Source organism: Acomys minous, assembly GCF_964271855.1.
Source record: "Acomys minous genome assembly, chromosome: 14".
NCBI classification, from domain to species: Eukaryota; Metazoa; Chordata; class Mammalia; order Rodentia; family Muridae; genus Acomys; species Acomys minous.
In genome coordinates, this window is record NC_140496.1 from 2,909,630 (window position 1) to 2,928,664 (window position 19,035).

General features: G+C 50.5%; 1 protein-coding gene across 2 annotated transcripts in view; it reads left to right on the forward strand.

Annotated features, from left to right (window-relative positions):
- PCNX2 (pecanex 2) overlaps window positions 1–19,035 on the forward strand; it is a 143,630-nt gene that overhangs the window by 95,803 nt on the left and 28,792 nt on the right. For both annotated transcript variants that reach the window (XM_084757682.1, XM_084757683.1), the window contains exons 22-24: window positions 1,860–1,968; window positions 5,809–5,938; window positions 17,565–17,623. In XM_084757682.1, coding sequence (XP_084613808.1) covers window positions 1,860–1,968; window positions 5,809–5,938; window positions 17,565–17,623 — 298 coding nt within the window. The remainder of the gene's footprint in view (window positions 1–1,859; window positions 1,969–5,808; window positions 5,939–17,564; window positions 17,624–19,035) is intronic.

Sequence of the window (19,035 nt, forward strand, 5' to 3'; positions counted from 1 at the left end):
AAAAGGTGGAAGCTTGAGCTGGCAGGGCCTGGAGGAACGGCGCCCTCTTGGCTGTCTGGAGCTCCCTTGTGCTGCGTGGCAGCCGGTGTAACTGGTCCTTGTCCAGCCCCAGCATTCTAGAACACTGTCCAACTCGCACTTCCTCGGGTAGAGCTATGTTCTCCAAGCACAGGCGGCTTCACATACGACATGAGAAACACACAAAGCCCAGGCAGCAGGCTATGGAGACTACTTCTCACACAGCACAGCCGCCTCCGCTTGTGCAGAGAACCCACAGGAAAGCTGCCTGTGGCCGTGCACACCTGTGACCCTGATGCTGAGGAGGGGTAGCCCGGGGGATCCCTGATCAGCCAGACCAGCTGAGTCCCAGGCTCCAGGCCTGTGAGGGGCCCAGTCCCAGGGCACAGGCTGGCTCAGCAAGGAAAGCATCTGACACACAGCGTGAGGGCCAGAATTTAGGTCTCACCTGAACCCCACATGCAGACCCATCTGGACACACATGCAGCTTTACCCTCATAAACATGTATATATACACGCATACCACCACATGTACATGCAAACAAATAACAAGGAAACAAGGGAAACACCACCTGAGGAATGACCCGTACCAACACCCACCCCTCACACATGCAAACACATACAGACACCCACACCACACACATGCAAACACATACACCCACACCTCACACATGCAAACACATACAGACACCCACACCTCACATATGCAAACACATACACCCACACCTCACACATGCAAACACATACAGACACCCACCCCTCACACATGCAAACACATACACCCACACCTCACACATGCAAACACATACACCCACACCACACACATGCAAACACATACAGACACCTACACCACACACATGCAAACACATACACCCACACCTCACACATGCAAACACATACACCCACACCTCACACATGCAAACACATACAGACACCCACACCACACACATGCAAACACATACAGACACCCACACCACACACATGCAAACACATACACCCACACCTCACACATGCAAACACATACAGACACCCACACCACACACATGCAAACACATACAGACACCCACACCTCACACATGCAAACACATATAGACACCCACACCTCACACATGCAAACACATACAGACACCCACACCTCATACATGCAAACACATATAGACACCCACACCTCACACACATGCAAACTCATACAGACACCCACACCACACACATGCAAACACATACAGACACCCACACCACACATATGCAAACACATACAGACACCCACACCACACACATGCAAACACATATAGACACCCACACCTCACACACATGCAAACTCATACAGACACCCACAACTCACACATATGCAAACTCATACAGACACCCACACCTCACACATGCACATGGATTAGCAAATAAAGTGGACTCTGCTAGAGTAAGGACATGAGAGGCTGACTTCTATTTTTCTCATGCATGCACACGCATGTTCACCTGCACACACAGTCAAACCCGAGAAACATCAAGGACACTGGGATTTGCACAAATCTCCCACTAAATGGCCCCCTGTGAAGGGCAGCAGACCGAGCTGTGGTGGTGATTCTAAGAAAGACAGAGGCACTGAGCACTTATGTGGACCTACTGGGAGGAGCCAGACAAGCCATGGTTAGCCTGTGGCCTCTGAAGCATCAGTCGCTGTCTCACAGATGATGCTGTGACACGGAAGCAAGCAGGGGTCTCAGGGCCTCAGCACTGTCCTACGAGGGACCCTGCTGTGCGACGGGCTGGGAGGGGGGCCGCCCTCCTCCTGCTGTGCGATGGGCTCAGGGCCGCCCTCCTGACCTGTCTCTCCTTGCTTTCAGCTTGGGGAGCTCCTTCACAAGCTGCGGTTCGTCCTGGCCTACGTGGCCCCGTGGCAGATGGCCTGGGGGTCTTCCTTCCACGTGTTTGCACAGCTCTTCGCCATCCCCCGTATCCTTTCTGCTGCCTCTCACCTGCCAAAGCGAGGCTTGAGTCTTACAGACAGACGCTCTCCGCCGACCCGGCAGCAACAGCACTGTGGTCTGTCCGATCACATTTGATGTGTGTAGGAGAGAGAGACACTCCGGGTCCCCTTCAGGCCACTTAACCTTAAACGACGCTTTGTCATTCTGGGCTCTGCCTGCTCCTCGATGCATGCTCGGTGGGCGGTTCTTTTCCTTTCCTTTTTTTTTTTTTTTTTAACGTTTTATTTATTTAGTGGGAGGCACGGGCTGTGGTGCAAGTGTGAAGGCCAGAAGACAGTTTGTAGACATTGGTTTTCCCTTTCCAACGTGCGACTCCCAGGAGCAGAATTCGGATCGTCCAGCTTAGGGACAGTGCCTTTACCCACTAGGCCATTTTGCTGGCCACACTTTTTAACTTTTCCAATCCTTCCATTTCTCATCTCCAAGTGAGCGACCATAGAGTTTGCCTTTTAGATGGAAAATAATTGATTAAATAATTGGATTGACTCTCACAAGCTTACATACATTTATTTACCCTTATACGTTATAGATAGGGTTAATGTATTCAATGTATTTTTATTATATTGTAATATATTATAATAGTATGTCTCTTTTATCAATATTAAGAAATCTAGAATTAGATACAAGTAGAATTACCCCTAAATGCTTTTGGAGACTGAAAGACAAATCATAGTTTTATTTTGTGGTCACTAGGCAGACCTGATTTTCTGTACATTTTTTTTTACTATGTTTCTTCAGTGATAATTTCTTTCAGTACAAAGCAAGTTGGAGACACCCTTTCTAGTGATCACATTGGCACAGATAATGAAGTTTTATGCCCTAATGTAAAGAGACATAGAACAATTGGTTAAAGAAGCCACTTGTAGTGATGCACACCGTAGCCCTAGCATTGGGGGTGCACACCCGTAGCCCTAGCATTGGGGGTGCACACCCGTAGCCCTAGCATTGGGGGTGCACACCCGTAGCCCTAGCATTGGGGGTGCACACCCGTAGCCCTAGCATTGGGGATGTACACCCGTAGCCCTAGCATTGGGGATGTACACCCGTAGCCCTAGCATTGGGGATACACACCCATAGCCCTAGCATTGGGGATGCACACCGTAGCCCTAGCATTGGGGATGTACACCTGTAGCCCTAGCATTGGGGATGCACACCCGTAGCCCTAGAATTGGGGATGCACACCATAGCCCTAGCATTGGGGGTGCACATCCATAGCCCTAGCATTGGGGATGCACACCGTAGCCCTAGCATTGGGGATGCACACCATAGCCCTAGCATTGGGGGTGCACATCCATAGCCCTAGCATTGGGGATGCACACCGTAGCCCTAGCATTGGGGATGCACACCATAGCCCTAGCATTGGGGGTGTACACCTGTAGCCCGAGCATTGGGGGTGTACTCCATAGCCCTAGCATTGGGGATGTACACCCGTAGCCCTAGCATTGGGGGTGTACTCCATAGCCCTAGCATTGGGGATGCACACCCGTAGCCCTAGCATTGGGGATGCACACCATAGCCCTAGCATTGGGGATGTACACCCGTAGCCCGATCATTGGGGATGCACACCCGTAGCCCTAGCATTGGAGATGTACACCATAGTCCTAGCATTGGGGATGTACACCCATAGCCCTAGCATTGGGGGTGCACACCCGTAGCCCTAGCTTTGGGGGTGCACACCCGTAGCCCTAGTGTGCATACTCCTGTTCTTAGACTCGTATTGATATTTCTAAATCATTGCAAGGTTATTTGGCAGAATGGCAGAATGAGACAAGGGGAAAAGCATGCTCACACCACTTTTCCACACTACTAGGCGTTTTGTTTTCCTAAACAGAGTCCTTTAAACAAAGATACAGTAGGTAGAAGACTGAGGTTACTTATTTCTAATGCATGGCTAAGGCTCCTTGCCTGGACTTTCAAGCTTGTTTCTTAAGTGAAAATCATCAAAGAAATACAAATACACAGTTGAGGAAACATGGTGACAGTTTTAAGGTGGGGAGCCTCTGTTCCCCAGCATTTCATGCATGGTAGTTTCCTGTCAGTATCTGTGTTTGATAGGTAAGCGTGTGGACCCCAGTTATTCCTCACAGCTCCATGGCTTAAGCTGACTTGGCCTTCGACATCTGTCAAGTTCATACCAGAGCCTCTGTTGATGACTCAGTGAATCCCTAGACGACCTAAGAAGCTGGTGTGCAGTGTGGACTAAAGCCGGATGCTCTCATCTGTAGACACCTTCTCTTAAGACATGCAGACAGTAAGGTTTAAGAAATAACTGAGTAGAGGTTTTCCTTGCCTTGCAAGCCCGAGGACCTGAGTTGGATGTGTTGGTGAGCACTTGTAACCCCAGTGATGGAGAAGAAGGGGCTTTTTTTTTTTAAATTCATTAGCCTGTTGGCCTAGCAGCCTACGGGGTGAGCTTGGGGTCAGTGGGAGACCCTGTCTCCACAAACAATCAGAGTCTGAGGAAGACTCTCAAGACTGGGCTCTGGCCTTCCCATGCATATGCACCCAAGTACAAACATACAGACAGAGAGAATCACACACACACACACACACACACACACACACACACACACACACACACACACACACAAGACATCCAAGATGCATATTGTATAGGATGTTTGGCAGCCAGTTTTGAAATGTTCCATCCTTCTCTTCCCTAAAATTGGTCCCTTAGTGACATCATTTACTCCCTCTGTTAAGACGAGGCCTTTGCCCCGCGCTGGCCACTGCCTCCGAAGCCTCTCCTTGTCCACAGGACCTCTCTGTCCTCCTTCAGCAATGAAGGTCAGCACTCTGGACACCCGGAGTCCACATGAGATGAAGGGTGGGGAGTCTGTGTGTACGTAATGGTCCAGAAGAGGCTGCCAGATCCCTAGACGTCAGCCTGGATTCCACCTACTTGCCAAATGCTAATTATCTCATCACCCTATTAAGAAGCATGGGCTCCACCCCACACTGAGAACAGACTAACTTGCTCTATTTTGGAATTGAATTAGCTTTCCAGCCTGTGGAGCACTGGTGGGTAAATCACTTTCTCTGGTTCTAGCCCGTTTTTTCTCTTGCCACCAGCATTGGCTTCTGAGCTTCCAGCCTCCAGGGACAGAAGCTCATACTTTTAACATGTGTAGACACCGTGCCCAGCTATCGTCTCCCCATAATTAGACAAACACCCCCCCCCACACACACACACACATTATTGCCACTAACTGTGCCTGGTGGGAAGGCAACCTTCCACCCCCCAGAACTCTTTAAGCTTCTGATGATTTTTGCAAAGTGTTTTAATTATTGATGTTGAGGGTTTGATTTTAACTGTGCTTTCAGCAGGTCATCCACCACGTTAGGCTGACCTTCTATTTCTGTTGGAAGGAACTAAAGACAGTGTAGGGACGTCACTGCTGTAGGTGCCTCTCCAGGGTGTGTGCTGCGGCTGTTAGGGACAGTTCAGGAGAGCAGAGCCTTCATTTACTGTCCCACAGCAGCCTTCATTCATGCGCCTTCTCCATCCTCCACCTCTCCCTAGACTGCCCAGCTCTGAAGTTTCATTTAGTGAGTGTGTGTGTGAGAGAGAGTGCGTGTGTGCAAGTGCAAACGAGTGCACATTTGCACACGTGAAAGCCAAAGGTCAAAGTTGGTGTATTTATTGATGGCGTCCTTGTAGCCCAGGTTGGCCTTGAATTCTTGCTACAGGTAAGAATGACCTGCCTAGTGCTGGGATTACAGATGTGTGACACCGTGACCCGTGGAATGGCATTTAAAACTCTGATGATGACACACGTATTCTGCCTTAACCGGATCCCCTCAGACTCCGCCATGCTTTTCTTCCAGACGCTCGCCACCTCGATCTTCTCCACGCCCCTGAGTCCGTTCCTTGGGAGCGTCATATTCATCACCTCCTACGTCAGGCCAGTAAAGTTCTGGGAGAGAAGCTACAAGTAAGAGCTTGACATTACTTTGCTATATTCCATGTGCCCCAGCACCCACTCCCTGGCCCTCTCGAATGTTTTGGACTGTTTACATCCAGGCTGCCATGACTCCCCAGTTCATAGTATGAACTTGTGACCTGCTGCTAGTATGGTGAATCAGTGATCTGCTGCTGCTCTAGAGTGAATCAGTGATCTGTTGCTGTGGTGTGAATCGGTGATCTGCTGCTGCTGTGGTGTGAATCAGTGATCTGCTGCTGCTGTGGTATGAATCAGTGATCTGCTGCTAGTATGGTGAATCAGTGATCTGCTGCTGCTATGGTGTGAATCAGTGATCTGCTGCTGCTATGGTGTGAATCAGTGATCTGCTGCTGTAGTATGACTCAGTGATCTGCTGCTATAGTGTGAATCAGTGATCTGCTGCTGTACTGTGAATCAGTGATCTATTGCTGCTGTGGTGTGAATCAGTGATCTGCTGCTATGGTGTGAATCAGTGATCTGCTGCTGTAGTGTGAATCAGTGATCTGCTGCTGTGGTGTGAATCAGTGATCTGCTGCTGTAGTGTGAATCAGTTATCTGCTGCTGTGGTGTGAATCAGTGATCTGCTGCTGCTGTGGTGTGAATCAGTGATCTGCTGCTGTAGTGTGAATCAGTGATCTGCTACTGTAGTGTGAATCAGTGATCTGCTGCTGCTGTAGTGTGAATCAGTGATCTGCTGCTGTAGTGTGAATCAGTGATCTGCTGCTATAGTGTGAATCAGTGATCTGCTGCTGCTGTGGTGCGAATCAGTGATCTGCTGCTGTAGTGTGAATCAGTGATCTGCTACTGTAGTGTGAATCAGTGATCTGCTGCTGTGGTGTGAATCAGTGATCTGCTGCTGTGGTGTGAATCAGTGATCTGCTGCTGTGGTGTGAATCAGTGATCTGCTGCTGTAGTGTGAATCAGTGATCTGCTGCTGCTGTGGTGTGAATCAGTGACCTGCAGGTACAGTATGAATTAGGGTTCTGATGTTAATCTAGGCTGCTCCAGCTAGGAAGGAAAAAGAACAATGTAGCAGCTGGCCTAAGAGATGTGATGGGCAAGTCATCTAAGAGGTGTGATGGGCAAGTCACTGCGCATGTGCTTCCATGTGCTGGGATGCCTGTAGAAAGCTCACTTCTTCCTTCTTTGTCATATCCCTTCTATGAACATCGGAAGTTCCTCTACATGATGCTTATGCCAAGTCCATGCATCGCAGCTCTGTACCGACAAGGAGCACCACTGAGCCCATAGCACATGGAGCACCACTGAGCTCATAGCACATATTAGGGAGGAGACCACGGCTTCCAGGTTCACCTTTTCCTTGACTGTTTGAATGGCCACTAATTTCCCCAGGGAAGTAGTGATGGAATAGGGTATTTTGTTGTTGTTATTTTTGCTAATAGGGATGGAACTTAAAGCTCAGAACATGCAAAATTCATTCTACCACGCTTCATTAAGGGCAAAACAAATATGGGTACAATGGAGTAATTTTTTTTTCCTTTCTGAGGCTGGCTCTAATGTGTCCCTGGGCTGGTCTCAAAATCCTTATATAGCTAAAATGACCTTGAATTTCTGATCATGCTCCTGTCTCTACGTTTCTGTTGCTGGGATTACGGGCGTGCACACGTAGAGCCAGGCTCTCTTGCACACTAAGCAAGCACAGTACTGTCTACAGCCCCAGTCATTGCTGCATAGTTTCAAAGACCTCTTGCAGACTGACAGGAGAGGAGAGCTGTGAGCCGCGCCATCTTCCCTGGGCAGAGGCCTTGCTCACCCACACTGTGCTGACACTTGGCAGAGCCCCGGTAATTTGTTATGTTGGCCTGTGGGTGGAAGACCATGGTTTCCAGTTTGTGCTATGGGGAACTTGTTTGAGTGTAAGTGTGTGTCCTGGTGCAGGACATGTGGTTAGGGATTAAGTCACAAAGCACAGTCCTGGGCTCCAGCCCTTTGGCCTCAGCAGCCTTGAGTTTCTCCTCCCCAGCAGATCGGGTGACAATGGGACCTGTTTCATCATCTCAGACAAGGAGAGAATTAGCACAATGTGTATTCAGGCTAGTGTGATCTGCAGGCTGGTGTGGCTGCTCTGCAGGGGCCCTATTACCACCTGAGGCTGAGATGAAGTGTTGCCCTGACTGAGCACACACCCTCCAGAAGATTCGATTGGGCAACCTAACTGGGGAAAACTTAACCTTTCCTTCCTTCCCTCCCTCCATCCATCTCTCCCTTTCTTCCTTTCTTCTTTGTTCATTTTTTGAGAGAGTGTCTTAGCCCCAGCTGGGTTCTAACATGATCCTCCTGCCCTAGATGCCCAACAGGCACACGCCACATGCCTAGCTGCTTTTCTTTCTTTCTTTCTTTCTTTCTTTCTTTTTTTTTTTTTTTTTTTTTTTTGAGACAGGGTTTCTTTGTGTAGCCTTGCCTGTCCTGGACTTGCTTTGTAGACTAGACTGGCCTTGAACTGACAACAGTCCTCCTGGCTCTGCCTCCCCAGTGCTGGGATTAAAGGCATGCACCACCATGCCCAGCTCTGGCTGCTTTTCTTAAGCACAAGGTAGGCAGCTTTACAGACGGCAGTGGGGTGCATTTGTGTCCCTTTAGGGGGATGCAGGAAGGGACTGGTCCTCCCCAGCCTACGGTCTCATTACATCATAATTTCTGTAAGTCTGCTCACGAGGCTCTCAGATAAATAATGGCACCGTTCCGCTTGGTTGTCAGCGTTGCTGAAGAACAAGTCGTGCAGCTGTGTGATGAGGTGTCCCATTGCTGTGACAGCTCGGCTGGACTTGGGGCGGGGGCAGCCCCAGATCTATCACTGGTAATAACAGCTGCAGGGGAATCAGGACCAGTTCAAAGTCCTCAGCTTTCCGTGTTTACTTAGCCCTTCTCCTGTCTGATAGAGTCATTTCAGCCTCACCAGCCACTCTGACGGTCTTGTTTTCCTCACTTGACAGAGCACACCAAGGAAACCCTGGCAAAATACATGGTTTATATAAGGCATTGGAGCCAGTGAACAGCCCCGCCAGAGCTGCCCTTCTGGTCCCTGAGCACTTTCTGTTATGTTCCAAAACCTCTCACATAACACACACATGTTCCCCCCCCTCTCTCACACACACACACACACACACTCATACACATACACACACACACAATATACCTAGAATACACACAGCCACAACCCCTCACCTATGAACCATGCACACATAAGTACAGTACAGATGCAGAGAACACACACTATGAACACGTGAATACAGAGAGAACACACAGTCACACACATAAGCCACACAGAGCACATACTGAGAATTTATGAGAACATGTACATACATGTACATAAATACAGAAAGAACACATGGAAACACACACTTGCACACAGAACACACAGAGAGAACACACACACACACACACACACACACACACACACACACCACTCAGCAGATTCCAGTTAAAGTATTCCCCCAGGCAGCCTTAGTCACAGGAGAGGCACATCTTAAAGGAGGGTGCATGAGCCTGCCCTCTCTGCCCCCCTCACCTCAGTGGGGAGCCGCAGCGTCCTGCCAACTCCTCATAGCAGCAGGAGTGTTCTGTGCAGATGCAGGCTCTGAGCTTCATGGAGCTCCTCAGATGGCTGATGCTGGCTGACTTCACCCCAGGTCATCTTGACAGTCCTGATGTTGGGCTGTCCAGCCTGTGGTTGCTGTCATGGCCTGACAGAACAGTGCCGGGTCTTCAGGTTGCGGGAGAGCATGGTGAGGCGCCACATGCAAAGTCCCAGTGAGTCGCTGGCTCATAAGCTCATTTGTCCTGTTCCCAACGGGAATGCCCAGGCCTTCCTTCTACCCCGCCCCCCTCCTCAGATCCTCAGCAGCTCAACTTCCAGAAGGGAGGCACAAGATCAGGGATGTAGTTCTGAGGACTCCCCCCACCCCAGAAACACTGTCTGGGGGCTTCGAAACGGGGTCTACACTGCGGAATCCTGATGCAGTTTTCCTTACATGGGCAACTGGAGATTCCAGCCTAGCCCTTCCTGCTCCAGAGTGCCAAATACCTGCACCCACCCCGGAAGGGGGGCCCGCAAAGTCCCCTCATCCTCCTGGGAGGGGAGCCAGCGTTCTGTGGTGCGTTCAGGTCTGTGTGGCTTGAGTAGTGTGAGAACACATGCACGTTGCTCTGAGGCTTTCAGTTTGTGTCCCCGCCCTAAGTGCCGACATGTTCGCAGGCCACCCTCTTCCCTCACACTGTGGCTGGAGGAGACAGGACCTTAGGTCAGTCATTAGGTAAATCTTTGTGAACAGGTTTGTGCCCTTTTTCAAGCGACCCTGGAGAGAGCTCCCCAGGTCTCTTCGTACCGTGAGGTCACAGTGGGAGCTTGGCCATCTGGTCCAGAAGAGGCCTCTACCAGAGCTGGTCACACTAGTACCTTGGCCTCAGACATACAGGCCCCAGTGCCACAAACAGTACATCTCTGGTCTTTGTGAGTAGCTGGGCCAAGGAGGCTTTGTGACACCAGTGTGGCAGAAGAGACGCGTTTAAAAGCTGGCATGGCTTTAGCTTCCACAGGAGCAGAAGGGGAGGCAGTGAGTGTGGAGACTGGCAGACGCCAGGCAGGACTGGACCAAGCCTGAACAAAGGTTCTAGCACAGAGCGAGAGAACTTTAAAATCAACAAGCCTCAGCTCAGTGTCATGACGTGTGGGACAGAGTGACAGAGTGTGTGCGTGTTTCGGTCACACTGGTACACTGGCATCAGGCCACAGCCGGGCAAGAGGCGGGTGATGAGGCGATGGTCAGCAGGGCCAGTGTATAGTATGAGGACGGATGTGAAGTCTGCAGTCCAGAGGTCCCAGTCAGAGGGGGTGTCAGAACCGTGGCATGTGGGTCCCCGAGAGGCCAGGATGTGATGGTTACACATCCTCGTAGAATCACCATGGAAACACACTTCCGGGCATGTCTGGGTTGGAGCTTCTGGGCTAACACAAGTGGGAAGGTCCACTGTAATCATGGGCAGTGTCACGGGATGGGCTGTAGCGAGCCGAGCGCCAGCGGGCACCTCCCTCCCCCCTCACCGTGGATGCCACGCCACCGGCTGCCTCACACTCCGGCCACCGTTCCTTCCCCTCACACTGTTGAGATGAACTCTTCCTTCTGCGAGGTACTTCGGCCAGGTGCCCTGTCACAGCACTGAACAAAGCTGACAAAGTTTCCAGCCGCTTCGCTAGTGTGTGGGGTGAAGGCCCCCACTAGAGACGGCCCTCCTGCTGTGGCTATCACAAAATGAGAGCCACTGTGGCCTGACTGAGAAACAGCCACTGCAGGCTCATATATCTGAACTGTCACAAAATATACAGAATCCGCCCCCCCCCCCCAAGGCCTCTCCCAAGGTGCTACAGAGAAAGAGTAAATAATTGTTGAGGAGGAGAAACTGCTCAAGGGAGCTGCCGTGAGCCGTGACTCACTGGGGTGGGAGTTTTGGTGATGTAGCTGCCTTTGAGTGCCCCGTCCTCCTGTAAATCCCCGCTCATGGTCTTGTAAGTATTCCAGTCCGTCCCAGTGTCTCACCACACCAGCCTTGAGGGAAACTGTTTCCCTGGTCTGGTGAAATGTTTGCTCATCTCTCTGTAGGCCGTGTACTCTTTTTGCCTGGGATCTCAGGTCTGGGTCTGATTGAGCAAAGCGGTGAGCGTGGCCTAACCCTGCCATTCTACTGACCCACGAGGAAGCCTCACACAGTCCCCAGGAGCAGGCTTGACACCCGAGGCTGGGCAACTAGCAATTGTGTCGGTGTGTTTTGGAAGAAAAGCAGCCTTTGAGGAGAGGCGGCACCCTGGGTCTCTCGTGCGGCTGCTGGCCGTCCTTCAGGCTACGGCATGTGGGTTTTCTTGTAAACAGCTCCATTTTGCTAAGTGGCAAAAGTGCTTGAAAAGTGCCGAGTGGTGAACAGGCCGTGCGTGGGATGGCACACCGAGCCAGCCGTGCACACCTGCTCTCCAGCTGGCTGGAGCTGCTGACTCTTCAAGGGCACCGGGTTCCTATGCCTCGGGAGGGACTCAAGGTGATGGATGAATGGCTGAAGGAAGCACAAGGCTGGGACAGCTGCAGGGGAGGTCTGTTCTGAGGCCCGGCACCCAGGGAGACAGACCACAGCTCTCCCAGCCTTGCAGCTTTGGAGATGAGCCTGGTCTATGCCAAGCAAAGAACGGCCAGGAATAAAGCAGGCAGCAGAAGGAGGGCGGGAGCTATTACACGTGTGCGGTGTGTACACGTGTGTGGAGGCCCAAGGACAAAGGGACATTCATCTTGGTTCTTTGAAATAGAGACTGTCATTGGCCTGGCTGGCCAGCAAACCCAGGGATGCACTTGCCTCTGCCCGTCCGGTGCTGGGATTACATGTGTGCATCACCAGGCCTGGACTTTTGGAATGTACACTCTGGGGAATGAACCCAGGTCCTTGTGTTTTCAAGGCAAGCACTTCACCAGCTGAGCTACGCCCCCAGCCCTGAGATACACAGCTTTTAAAGCTGCGCTGACTCTCTTCAGCAGTGCGTGACGTAACTGTACACAGGACGAGAGGCTTATCGGATGTGTCCCACGTGCCTGCTCAATAAGGACCCCTCCCCCTCCCCCTCCCCCTCCCCCCAGGGCCTAGAATTCTGATCAATACTAATCAAAGTGACCCCTGCAGGGGAGGAGCCAAGACCCACGTGACCCTGCACACCACGCCGCTGGACACTGTCACTCTTTCCGCTAGCAGCAGGGTGGGCTGTGGGAAGGGACAGGTGGGCACTGGGTGACCAGGCCTTGGGGCTTGTAGTCTAAGACAGCACACAGACTGCCGTGACTGCTCCCGTGTGCCCGATGGCTTCTCTTACCTGTGGACTTAGCTTTCTCGTGGATGTAAGAAAACATACTCTTTTTTTTCTTTGTCTTGTTGCTTTGGAAATATTCTGTCAGCCTGTCCCCCCCCCACACACACACACACACCGCCCTGCCCCCCGAGAGGCCCTGATGCTCCCTCAAGAGTGTCTGCTGCCATGGCTTTCTCTCTGAGCTTGACGGCTCTCACAGATCCTCCTTCATGACTTTTGATGGTTTAGTTCATATATTCTTAACTTCATGTATGTGTGTGTGCATCTGTGTGTGGGTGTGTACATGTGAGCACTTGCATGTGAGCACAAGCACCTGCTGAGATCAGACGGATCCTCTGGAGTGTGGAATCTACAGGCAGTTGTGAGCCACTTGACATGGGTGCTGGGAATTGAACCCGGCCCTTCAGCAAGTGCGCTCTTAACCTCTGCACCATCCCTCCAGCCTCCTGTCATGCTTTGTGAAAAAATCATCACAGTGGTGAGCATCAGGGGGCGGGGCCTGTTGCCCAACAGGGCAAAGACAGGCGGGGTGGATCAAGGATCACATCGAGTGTTGCAGCAGGCCGTGTTTGAAAATCACTGCTGCTTGCTTTGGGAAAAGGAAGTTCTTTGCAGACTTTAAGAAAAGGCCTTTTGGGGCCCAGGGAGTTGGCTGGGAGGGTGAAGACACTTGCTTGCCGCCAAGCCTGACACCTGACGGCCTGAGTTTGAACCCCGGGACTAGCGAGCATGGCGGAATGAGAGCGCTGACCTGTGAGTTTTCCTTCACGTATGCACAAACTGAACAAATACAATGCAATTTTAAGTAAAATAGTTTAGGGAGAAAAATTTAAATGCGAGGGAGCCTCCTTTGAGGGGCAGTTCTGCACACCCTAAGGTGGCTTCCATGTTTTCAAGAACAGCCCCGGTTCTGCTCCCCTCCCCCCATCCACCTAGGTTGAGGAGCCACTGCTGTGGGACGCCTAAAGGATGGGGCACAGCTGAGAGGAAGGAAAGTGCCAGCTTTGTGTTGACCTTTGACCCTCTGATCCTGGAGCTGGGAGTTGACAGGGCCTGTTTTAGTAGCTGAAACCTCAAAATTGAAGAAAACTTCCTTCTAATATTGTTGAAAGTTAAAAAAAAGGTTCAGATCTTTTTCTGTTTGAGTTGGAGAATATTGTCTTTTTAGATAGTCATAGCATATCACAATGGTTTGTTCTCTGCGTATATATGGGTTTATGGAGTATTTACAAATTGTAGGTATCTTACTGAAAATCAAATACTAATAAAAGTAAAAACAAACAAATAAAAACTCAACAAAACAAAACAAACTCTCCCCGGAAGCACCCGTGCAGGGCCCTCAGAGCTCAGAGCTACTTCTCTCCCCGCTGCCGCCCACGTCCCCAGGGGAAGCTGGCCTGTCCCATGCTGGCATAATTGCTCAGGAGGCTTTTCAGACCGTAGTGACAGCCGGCATCTCTTTGGATCTTGTTCCAGAGGGTTCTCTAATGCGTCCACTTGCTCTTTCATAAAACGGAAACCAGGGGTAAGGCAGATGGGGGCGACCCTCCTCTCTGCAACCATTAAAGTTGAGTAAACAAAAATTCCAAGCCAAGCATGCAGAAGGGAGTTTTAAAAACTACTGGCAATAAATAAAGTGGTTAGAAAGACAGCACAGCAGTTGAACCCCAAATATGGACTTTGAGAGCAGCAGCGAGTGGTCCTGGCAGGGATAGAAAGACCATCAGTTCCTGACCATGGGCACAAACACTCACCATCTTCCTCCATCCAGGGCCATCTGCAGCTTAAAGCATGAGGCGCCGTCTCCCACAAGCAGCCGGTGTGAACTGGCAAAAGGAACATAAAAGTGTCAGCAAAGAAAGTACTAAAGTACTGTAAAACTACTTAAGTTGTACTTCCACACCCATGTAACAGAGTGGGTGAGCGACTTAGGAGATGTACTGGGGGGCTGGAGGTGGTCAGGACAGTCCAGGGAGGAAGCCAGCTCTCTGCACTCTGTGCTGACGTCAGAAGCAGCACCGTCCCCCACCCCCCCACCCCGCCCAGCACATCAGCCTCCCAGGAGAGACCTATCAGAGGCCTGTCAAAGCCCTTGACCTACACCTCCAGGCTGGCATTGTCCACAGGACACGGGTGACTTTGTCAGGCAACTTATGGAAACCACTCACCCACATGTGCATACACAACTGATTTGCCTGCATCCCTGTGGTGGGGAAGGTCAAGATGGAAGCAACAGATCGGATGTTATGAGATGGGACAGTTGAGGCAGAAATCCAATTACAGAGCTAATTAGCACCTTTGAGTTGTGAGCACCAAGTTTCCAGGCAGACCTCACTGGAGGAGAGCTCAGCTTGCCCAGAGCACCGGAAGCCAGCCTTCTGAGACCTGGAGAGTGCCCTAGCCTGGGGGTTCCAGGTGGCCTGGCTGAACTTATTGCTCGTGAGGACTTAGTGTTCTGTGTTCCAAAGAGGCTGCCACCTTTTGTAAAAAGAACACTGTAAGTGGACAGAGCTTTAGAAAGTGTCTGAGTCCCCCGAGGAACTGGATAATTGACTTTTCCTTTGGCTCAGTCCCACTTTGAAAATTGTTTATTCTGCAGCTGGAAATTCCATTTGTCCTAGGTCTTAAGGTGAAATTAAAATTCCGTTTAGGGACCGAGTATGCAGACGTGGGATTTCAACCTCCATTACGGAGGATTCTGTTGTTTGCTTGACTTTCTGTTGCCCTGGGCTCTGCTGTTTTGGGGGTGAGGCTGTTTGGGAGGGAAACTGAGGCAGGATGGAGCATCAGGCTGGGATCCATGGGGGTGAGGCTGTTTGGGAGGGAAACTGAGGCAGGATGGAGCATCAGGCTGGGATCCATGGCCTTGTCAGTTGCAGCCAAAGAGCCCTCCTCTGTGGCCCTCCTGTGGAATGTCCCACCAAGTTCACATCAGACGCCACCTAGATGGCTGGCAAATGTCTGAGGCCAATAAGGAAGCAAACGGTGCTTTTGATTTTTTTTTCCCTGAAGACAGGACATTTTTAATTCAAAATATAATCCCATCCTAGTATTCTTGTTATTGGCTCCAGTCCCCAGGAGGCAGGTTCACCCATGAGGTCTGTGTTGTTTGTGAGACTAGACTGAGTGTGTCGGTGACTATGTTTACATCTAAGTCATGTGTGCAGCGTCAGGGGCAGCTGGACAGCCTTGGAAGATGACTTGGCTGGTGCATCACTTGCCTTGAAGGTGTAAGGATCTGAGTTGAGATCTCACTGTGAGCTGGGATCCCCACAGTTAGATGGGAAGCAGGCGGACTCTTGAGACGTGCTTGAGGACCAACACCTAGATTATTTTATACACACACTCACGTACGCACACACATGCGCATGCACTCACACACACACACACACGCACGCACGCACGCACGCACGCACGCATGCACATGCACACATTCACGCACAGCTGCCTCTCTTCCTGGCAAATATAGTAAAAAATCTTTCTAAAGTGGAACCATGTGTATAAAGCTTGTGTGTTCTTGAAAAAAAAAAAACCCCAGGCTTTCTTAGAGTGGACTTACAGATGTGAAATAGCCACATTATCACAGATAAGCATCATCAGTTTCGCAGCATCTTACTGGCGACCTCTACCATTTAAAGGCTGATGAGACTGGTGCTCTGTGTCTGAAACACAGGCTGCCCAAGCTCTGACATCCAAGGGTCTTGAGGCCTGCGGCATGAAAGACAGGTGTTGTCTCAGGGATACTGGTGGGTTGAGCATCGATGCCACTGGTTCTCAACCTGTGGGTCGGCAGATATCCTGCATATCAGATATTTTCATGATGATTTGTAACAGTAGCAAAATTACAGTTTAGAAAGTAACAACAAAGTAACTTATGGTTGGGGGGTCACCACGACATGAGGAACTGTATTAAAGGGTGGCAGCATTAGGAAGGTTGAGACCCGCTGCTCTATGCAGAATTTACTTGGAGTTATTTGCTGATTGGTCACAGAGTGAAGCCCAGAGTTAATCGTTCAAGAAATAAGAGCCATGAACCAAGATGCATGTCAGGAAGGGCTCTGTTCTGGTGACACACCCCCCCCCCCCCCCCGTTGCCAGGGCTGCAGAGAATGTGTCCTTTCCTAAGTTTGTAAGAGTTGTTATCGTGGCTCAAGCAAAGAAAAATTGGTAAGCATGCCCCAGCTTGTAGAAACCTGTGGTGAAGATGTGACCACCCACGGCCATTTTCTAGAACCAATTGGAAGCAAAAATACTTTGTGTGGATGCTGTTTACAAGCTCTGAAGCTGGGGCTGGTGGGATTCTCGGGATGTGCCTGCCGCCAAGCTTGATGACCGGGGTTGGATCCCCAGTAGCCACATGGCAGAAGGAGCACTAACTCCTGCAGGTTGCCCCTGACCTCCACGTGAGTGTCATGGCGTGTGTGCGCGCGCACGCACACACACACACACACACACACACACACACACACACACAGAAATGATAATTATAATCAATTTTTTAAGTTCTGAAAGTGAGCAGCATTGCTTTGGAAGTTCATAATGGCTTCAGTGACAAGGACATTCTCCTTAAGGCTGAGAACAACTTCCCTCTCTATCTTTCTCCTTCCCTCCCTCCCTCCCTCTGCAGGGTCTGCAGGGTTGGCCAGTGGCACTGGTCCTTCTTCCCTGCTCACCCTTCTCACATCTGCTCTGTACACCAGTTCGCCATGGGCAGGAACCTAACCGTGACCTTTGACCTTTCTGTACTCCTTCTAGTACCCGGCGTGTGGATAATTCCAACACAAGACTGGCCGTGCAGATGGAGAGGGACCCAGGTAAGCGCCTGTCACGGCCTCCTTAAGCTTTGTGGGTCTGTGTTAGGCAGATAGATACCAAAGGTGGTCAGTACTTGTGCGTGTTCGTGGCAGAGGCTGCAGATCCTGGTACATGTGCTGGCTAAGGGCAAAACTGAGCAAAGGGGCTCGTTAGTTCCCTCTGGTTTGCTGTAGAAATATGCTCTTGTTATTTGGAATGGGTTAGTGACTGTGTCCAGCTACTGCCCCGCCCCCCCCCATGAAGACATTTTAAATTGTTTGTGTATAGTAGGCCTCAGACTTTAAACCTTAGGACTAGTCTCTTAGGAAAACATCCTTTGAGCTGGGAATGGTCACACATGCCTGTTACCCCAGCATTCAGGAAATGTGTGCATGAGACTCAGAAACTTCAGATCAGCCCAGGTGCATAGTGGGGCCCTGTCTTCTAAGAAAAAACATGGCTTTGTGTTGACCCTCATATTAATAAACCATTGTAGGACTGAGCACCAAGAACTCATCGGAAACTTGGGTCAGCATTAAGCTATGAGGTCACCTAATAGAAAACTCTTTGATTTTTTCTTTCTATTGTTGATCTCATTCTGATTTTTTTTTCTTTCTGTAATTGATCTCATTGTTAGCGATTTTTGTCTTCCTCTTACCAGTATATCAAAGTGTAATTTTATTTAAGGTGGACATTTGTGTCAGCTTCACTCTCCTCATCTCTGGGAAGACTAGTTGTTATCATTAAAAATAAATAGATGCGACAGATGTGATTTGGAGAGATTTATTGCAGAAGAGAGACGAGAAAAAGAAAGGGGAGGGGCACCCAGGGGGCCGGGGAGAGAGAGAGAGGAGAGAGAGAATGTGCAGTGACGGGTGGATCCTTTATAGTCTGGCACATACCTGGCGGCCACAAGTGATGACATCAGAGGTTGCTAGGCAACCTAGAGGCAGGCTAATGGATTGCTCATGAACTAACAGTAGTGTCCTGTGTCCATGAAGGTGTTCTGGTAGCTCCATGTAACTTGAAATGCCATGAATTAAAAACCGCATGCAGGGCCTCCAAGCCACCTGCCAAGCCTGTTTTGTAGCACAGTCTAACCCCAGAATATCATTTGCTCCCCACCCTCACCCCCACGGGACCTGTGATCACAGGGCTGATGTGAAGCTGCAGCTGGCCACCTCCCCTGCCCCAGTGTCACCCTAGCATCAGACACGAACTCTGCAAGGCCACCTGCCAAGTACACCCTGCTTTCCCATCTGTAGAGTCAAACATCCACAGGACCTGCAAGACCTTTATTGGGGCATCTACACTGGGACTGCATGGACACAGTTAGCATAAAAGCAGAGTCTAAAGTGTGGAAGTACTCGGAAAATCAGGCTTGTTAATTGTGGGGCTTTGTGTCAGTATGTAGGGAAAGGAGAGGAGGTGG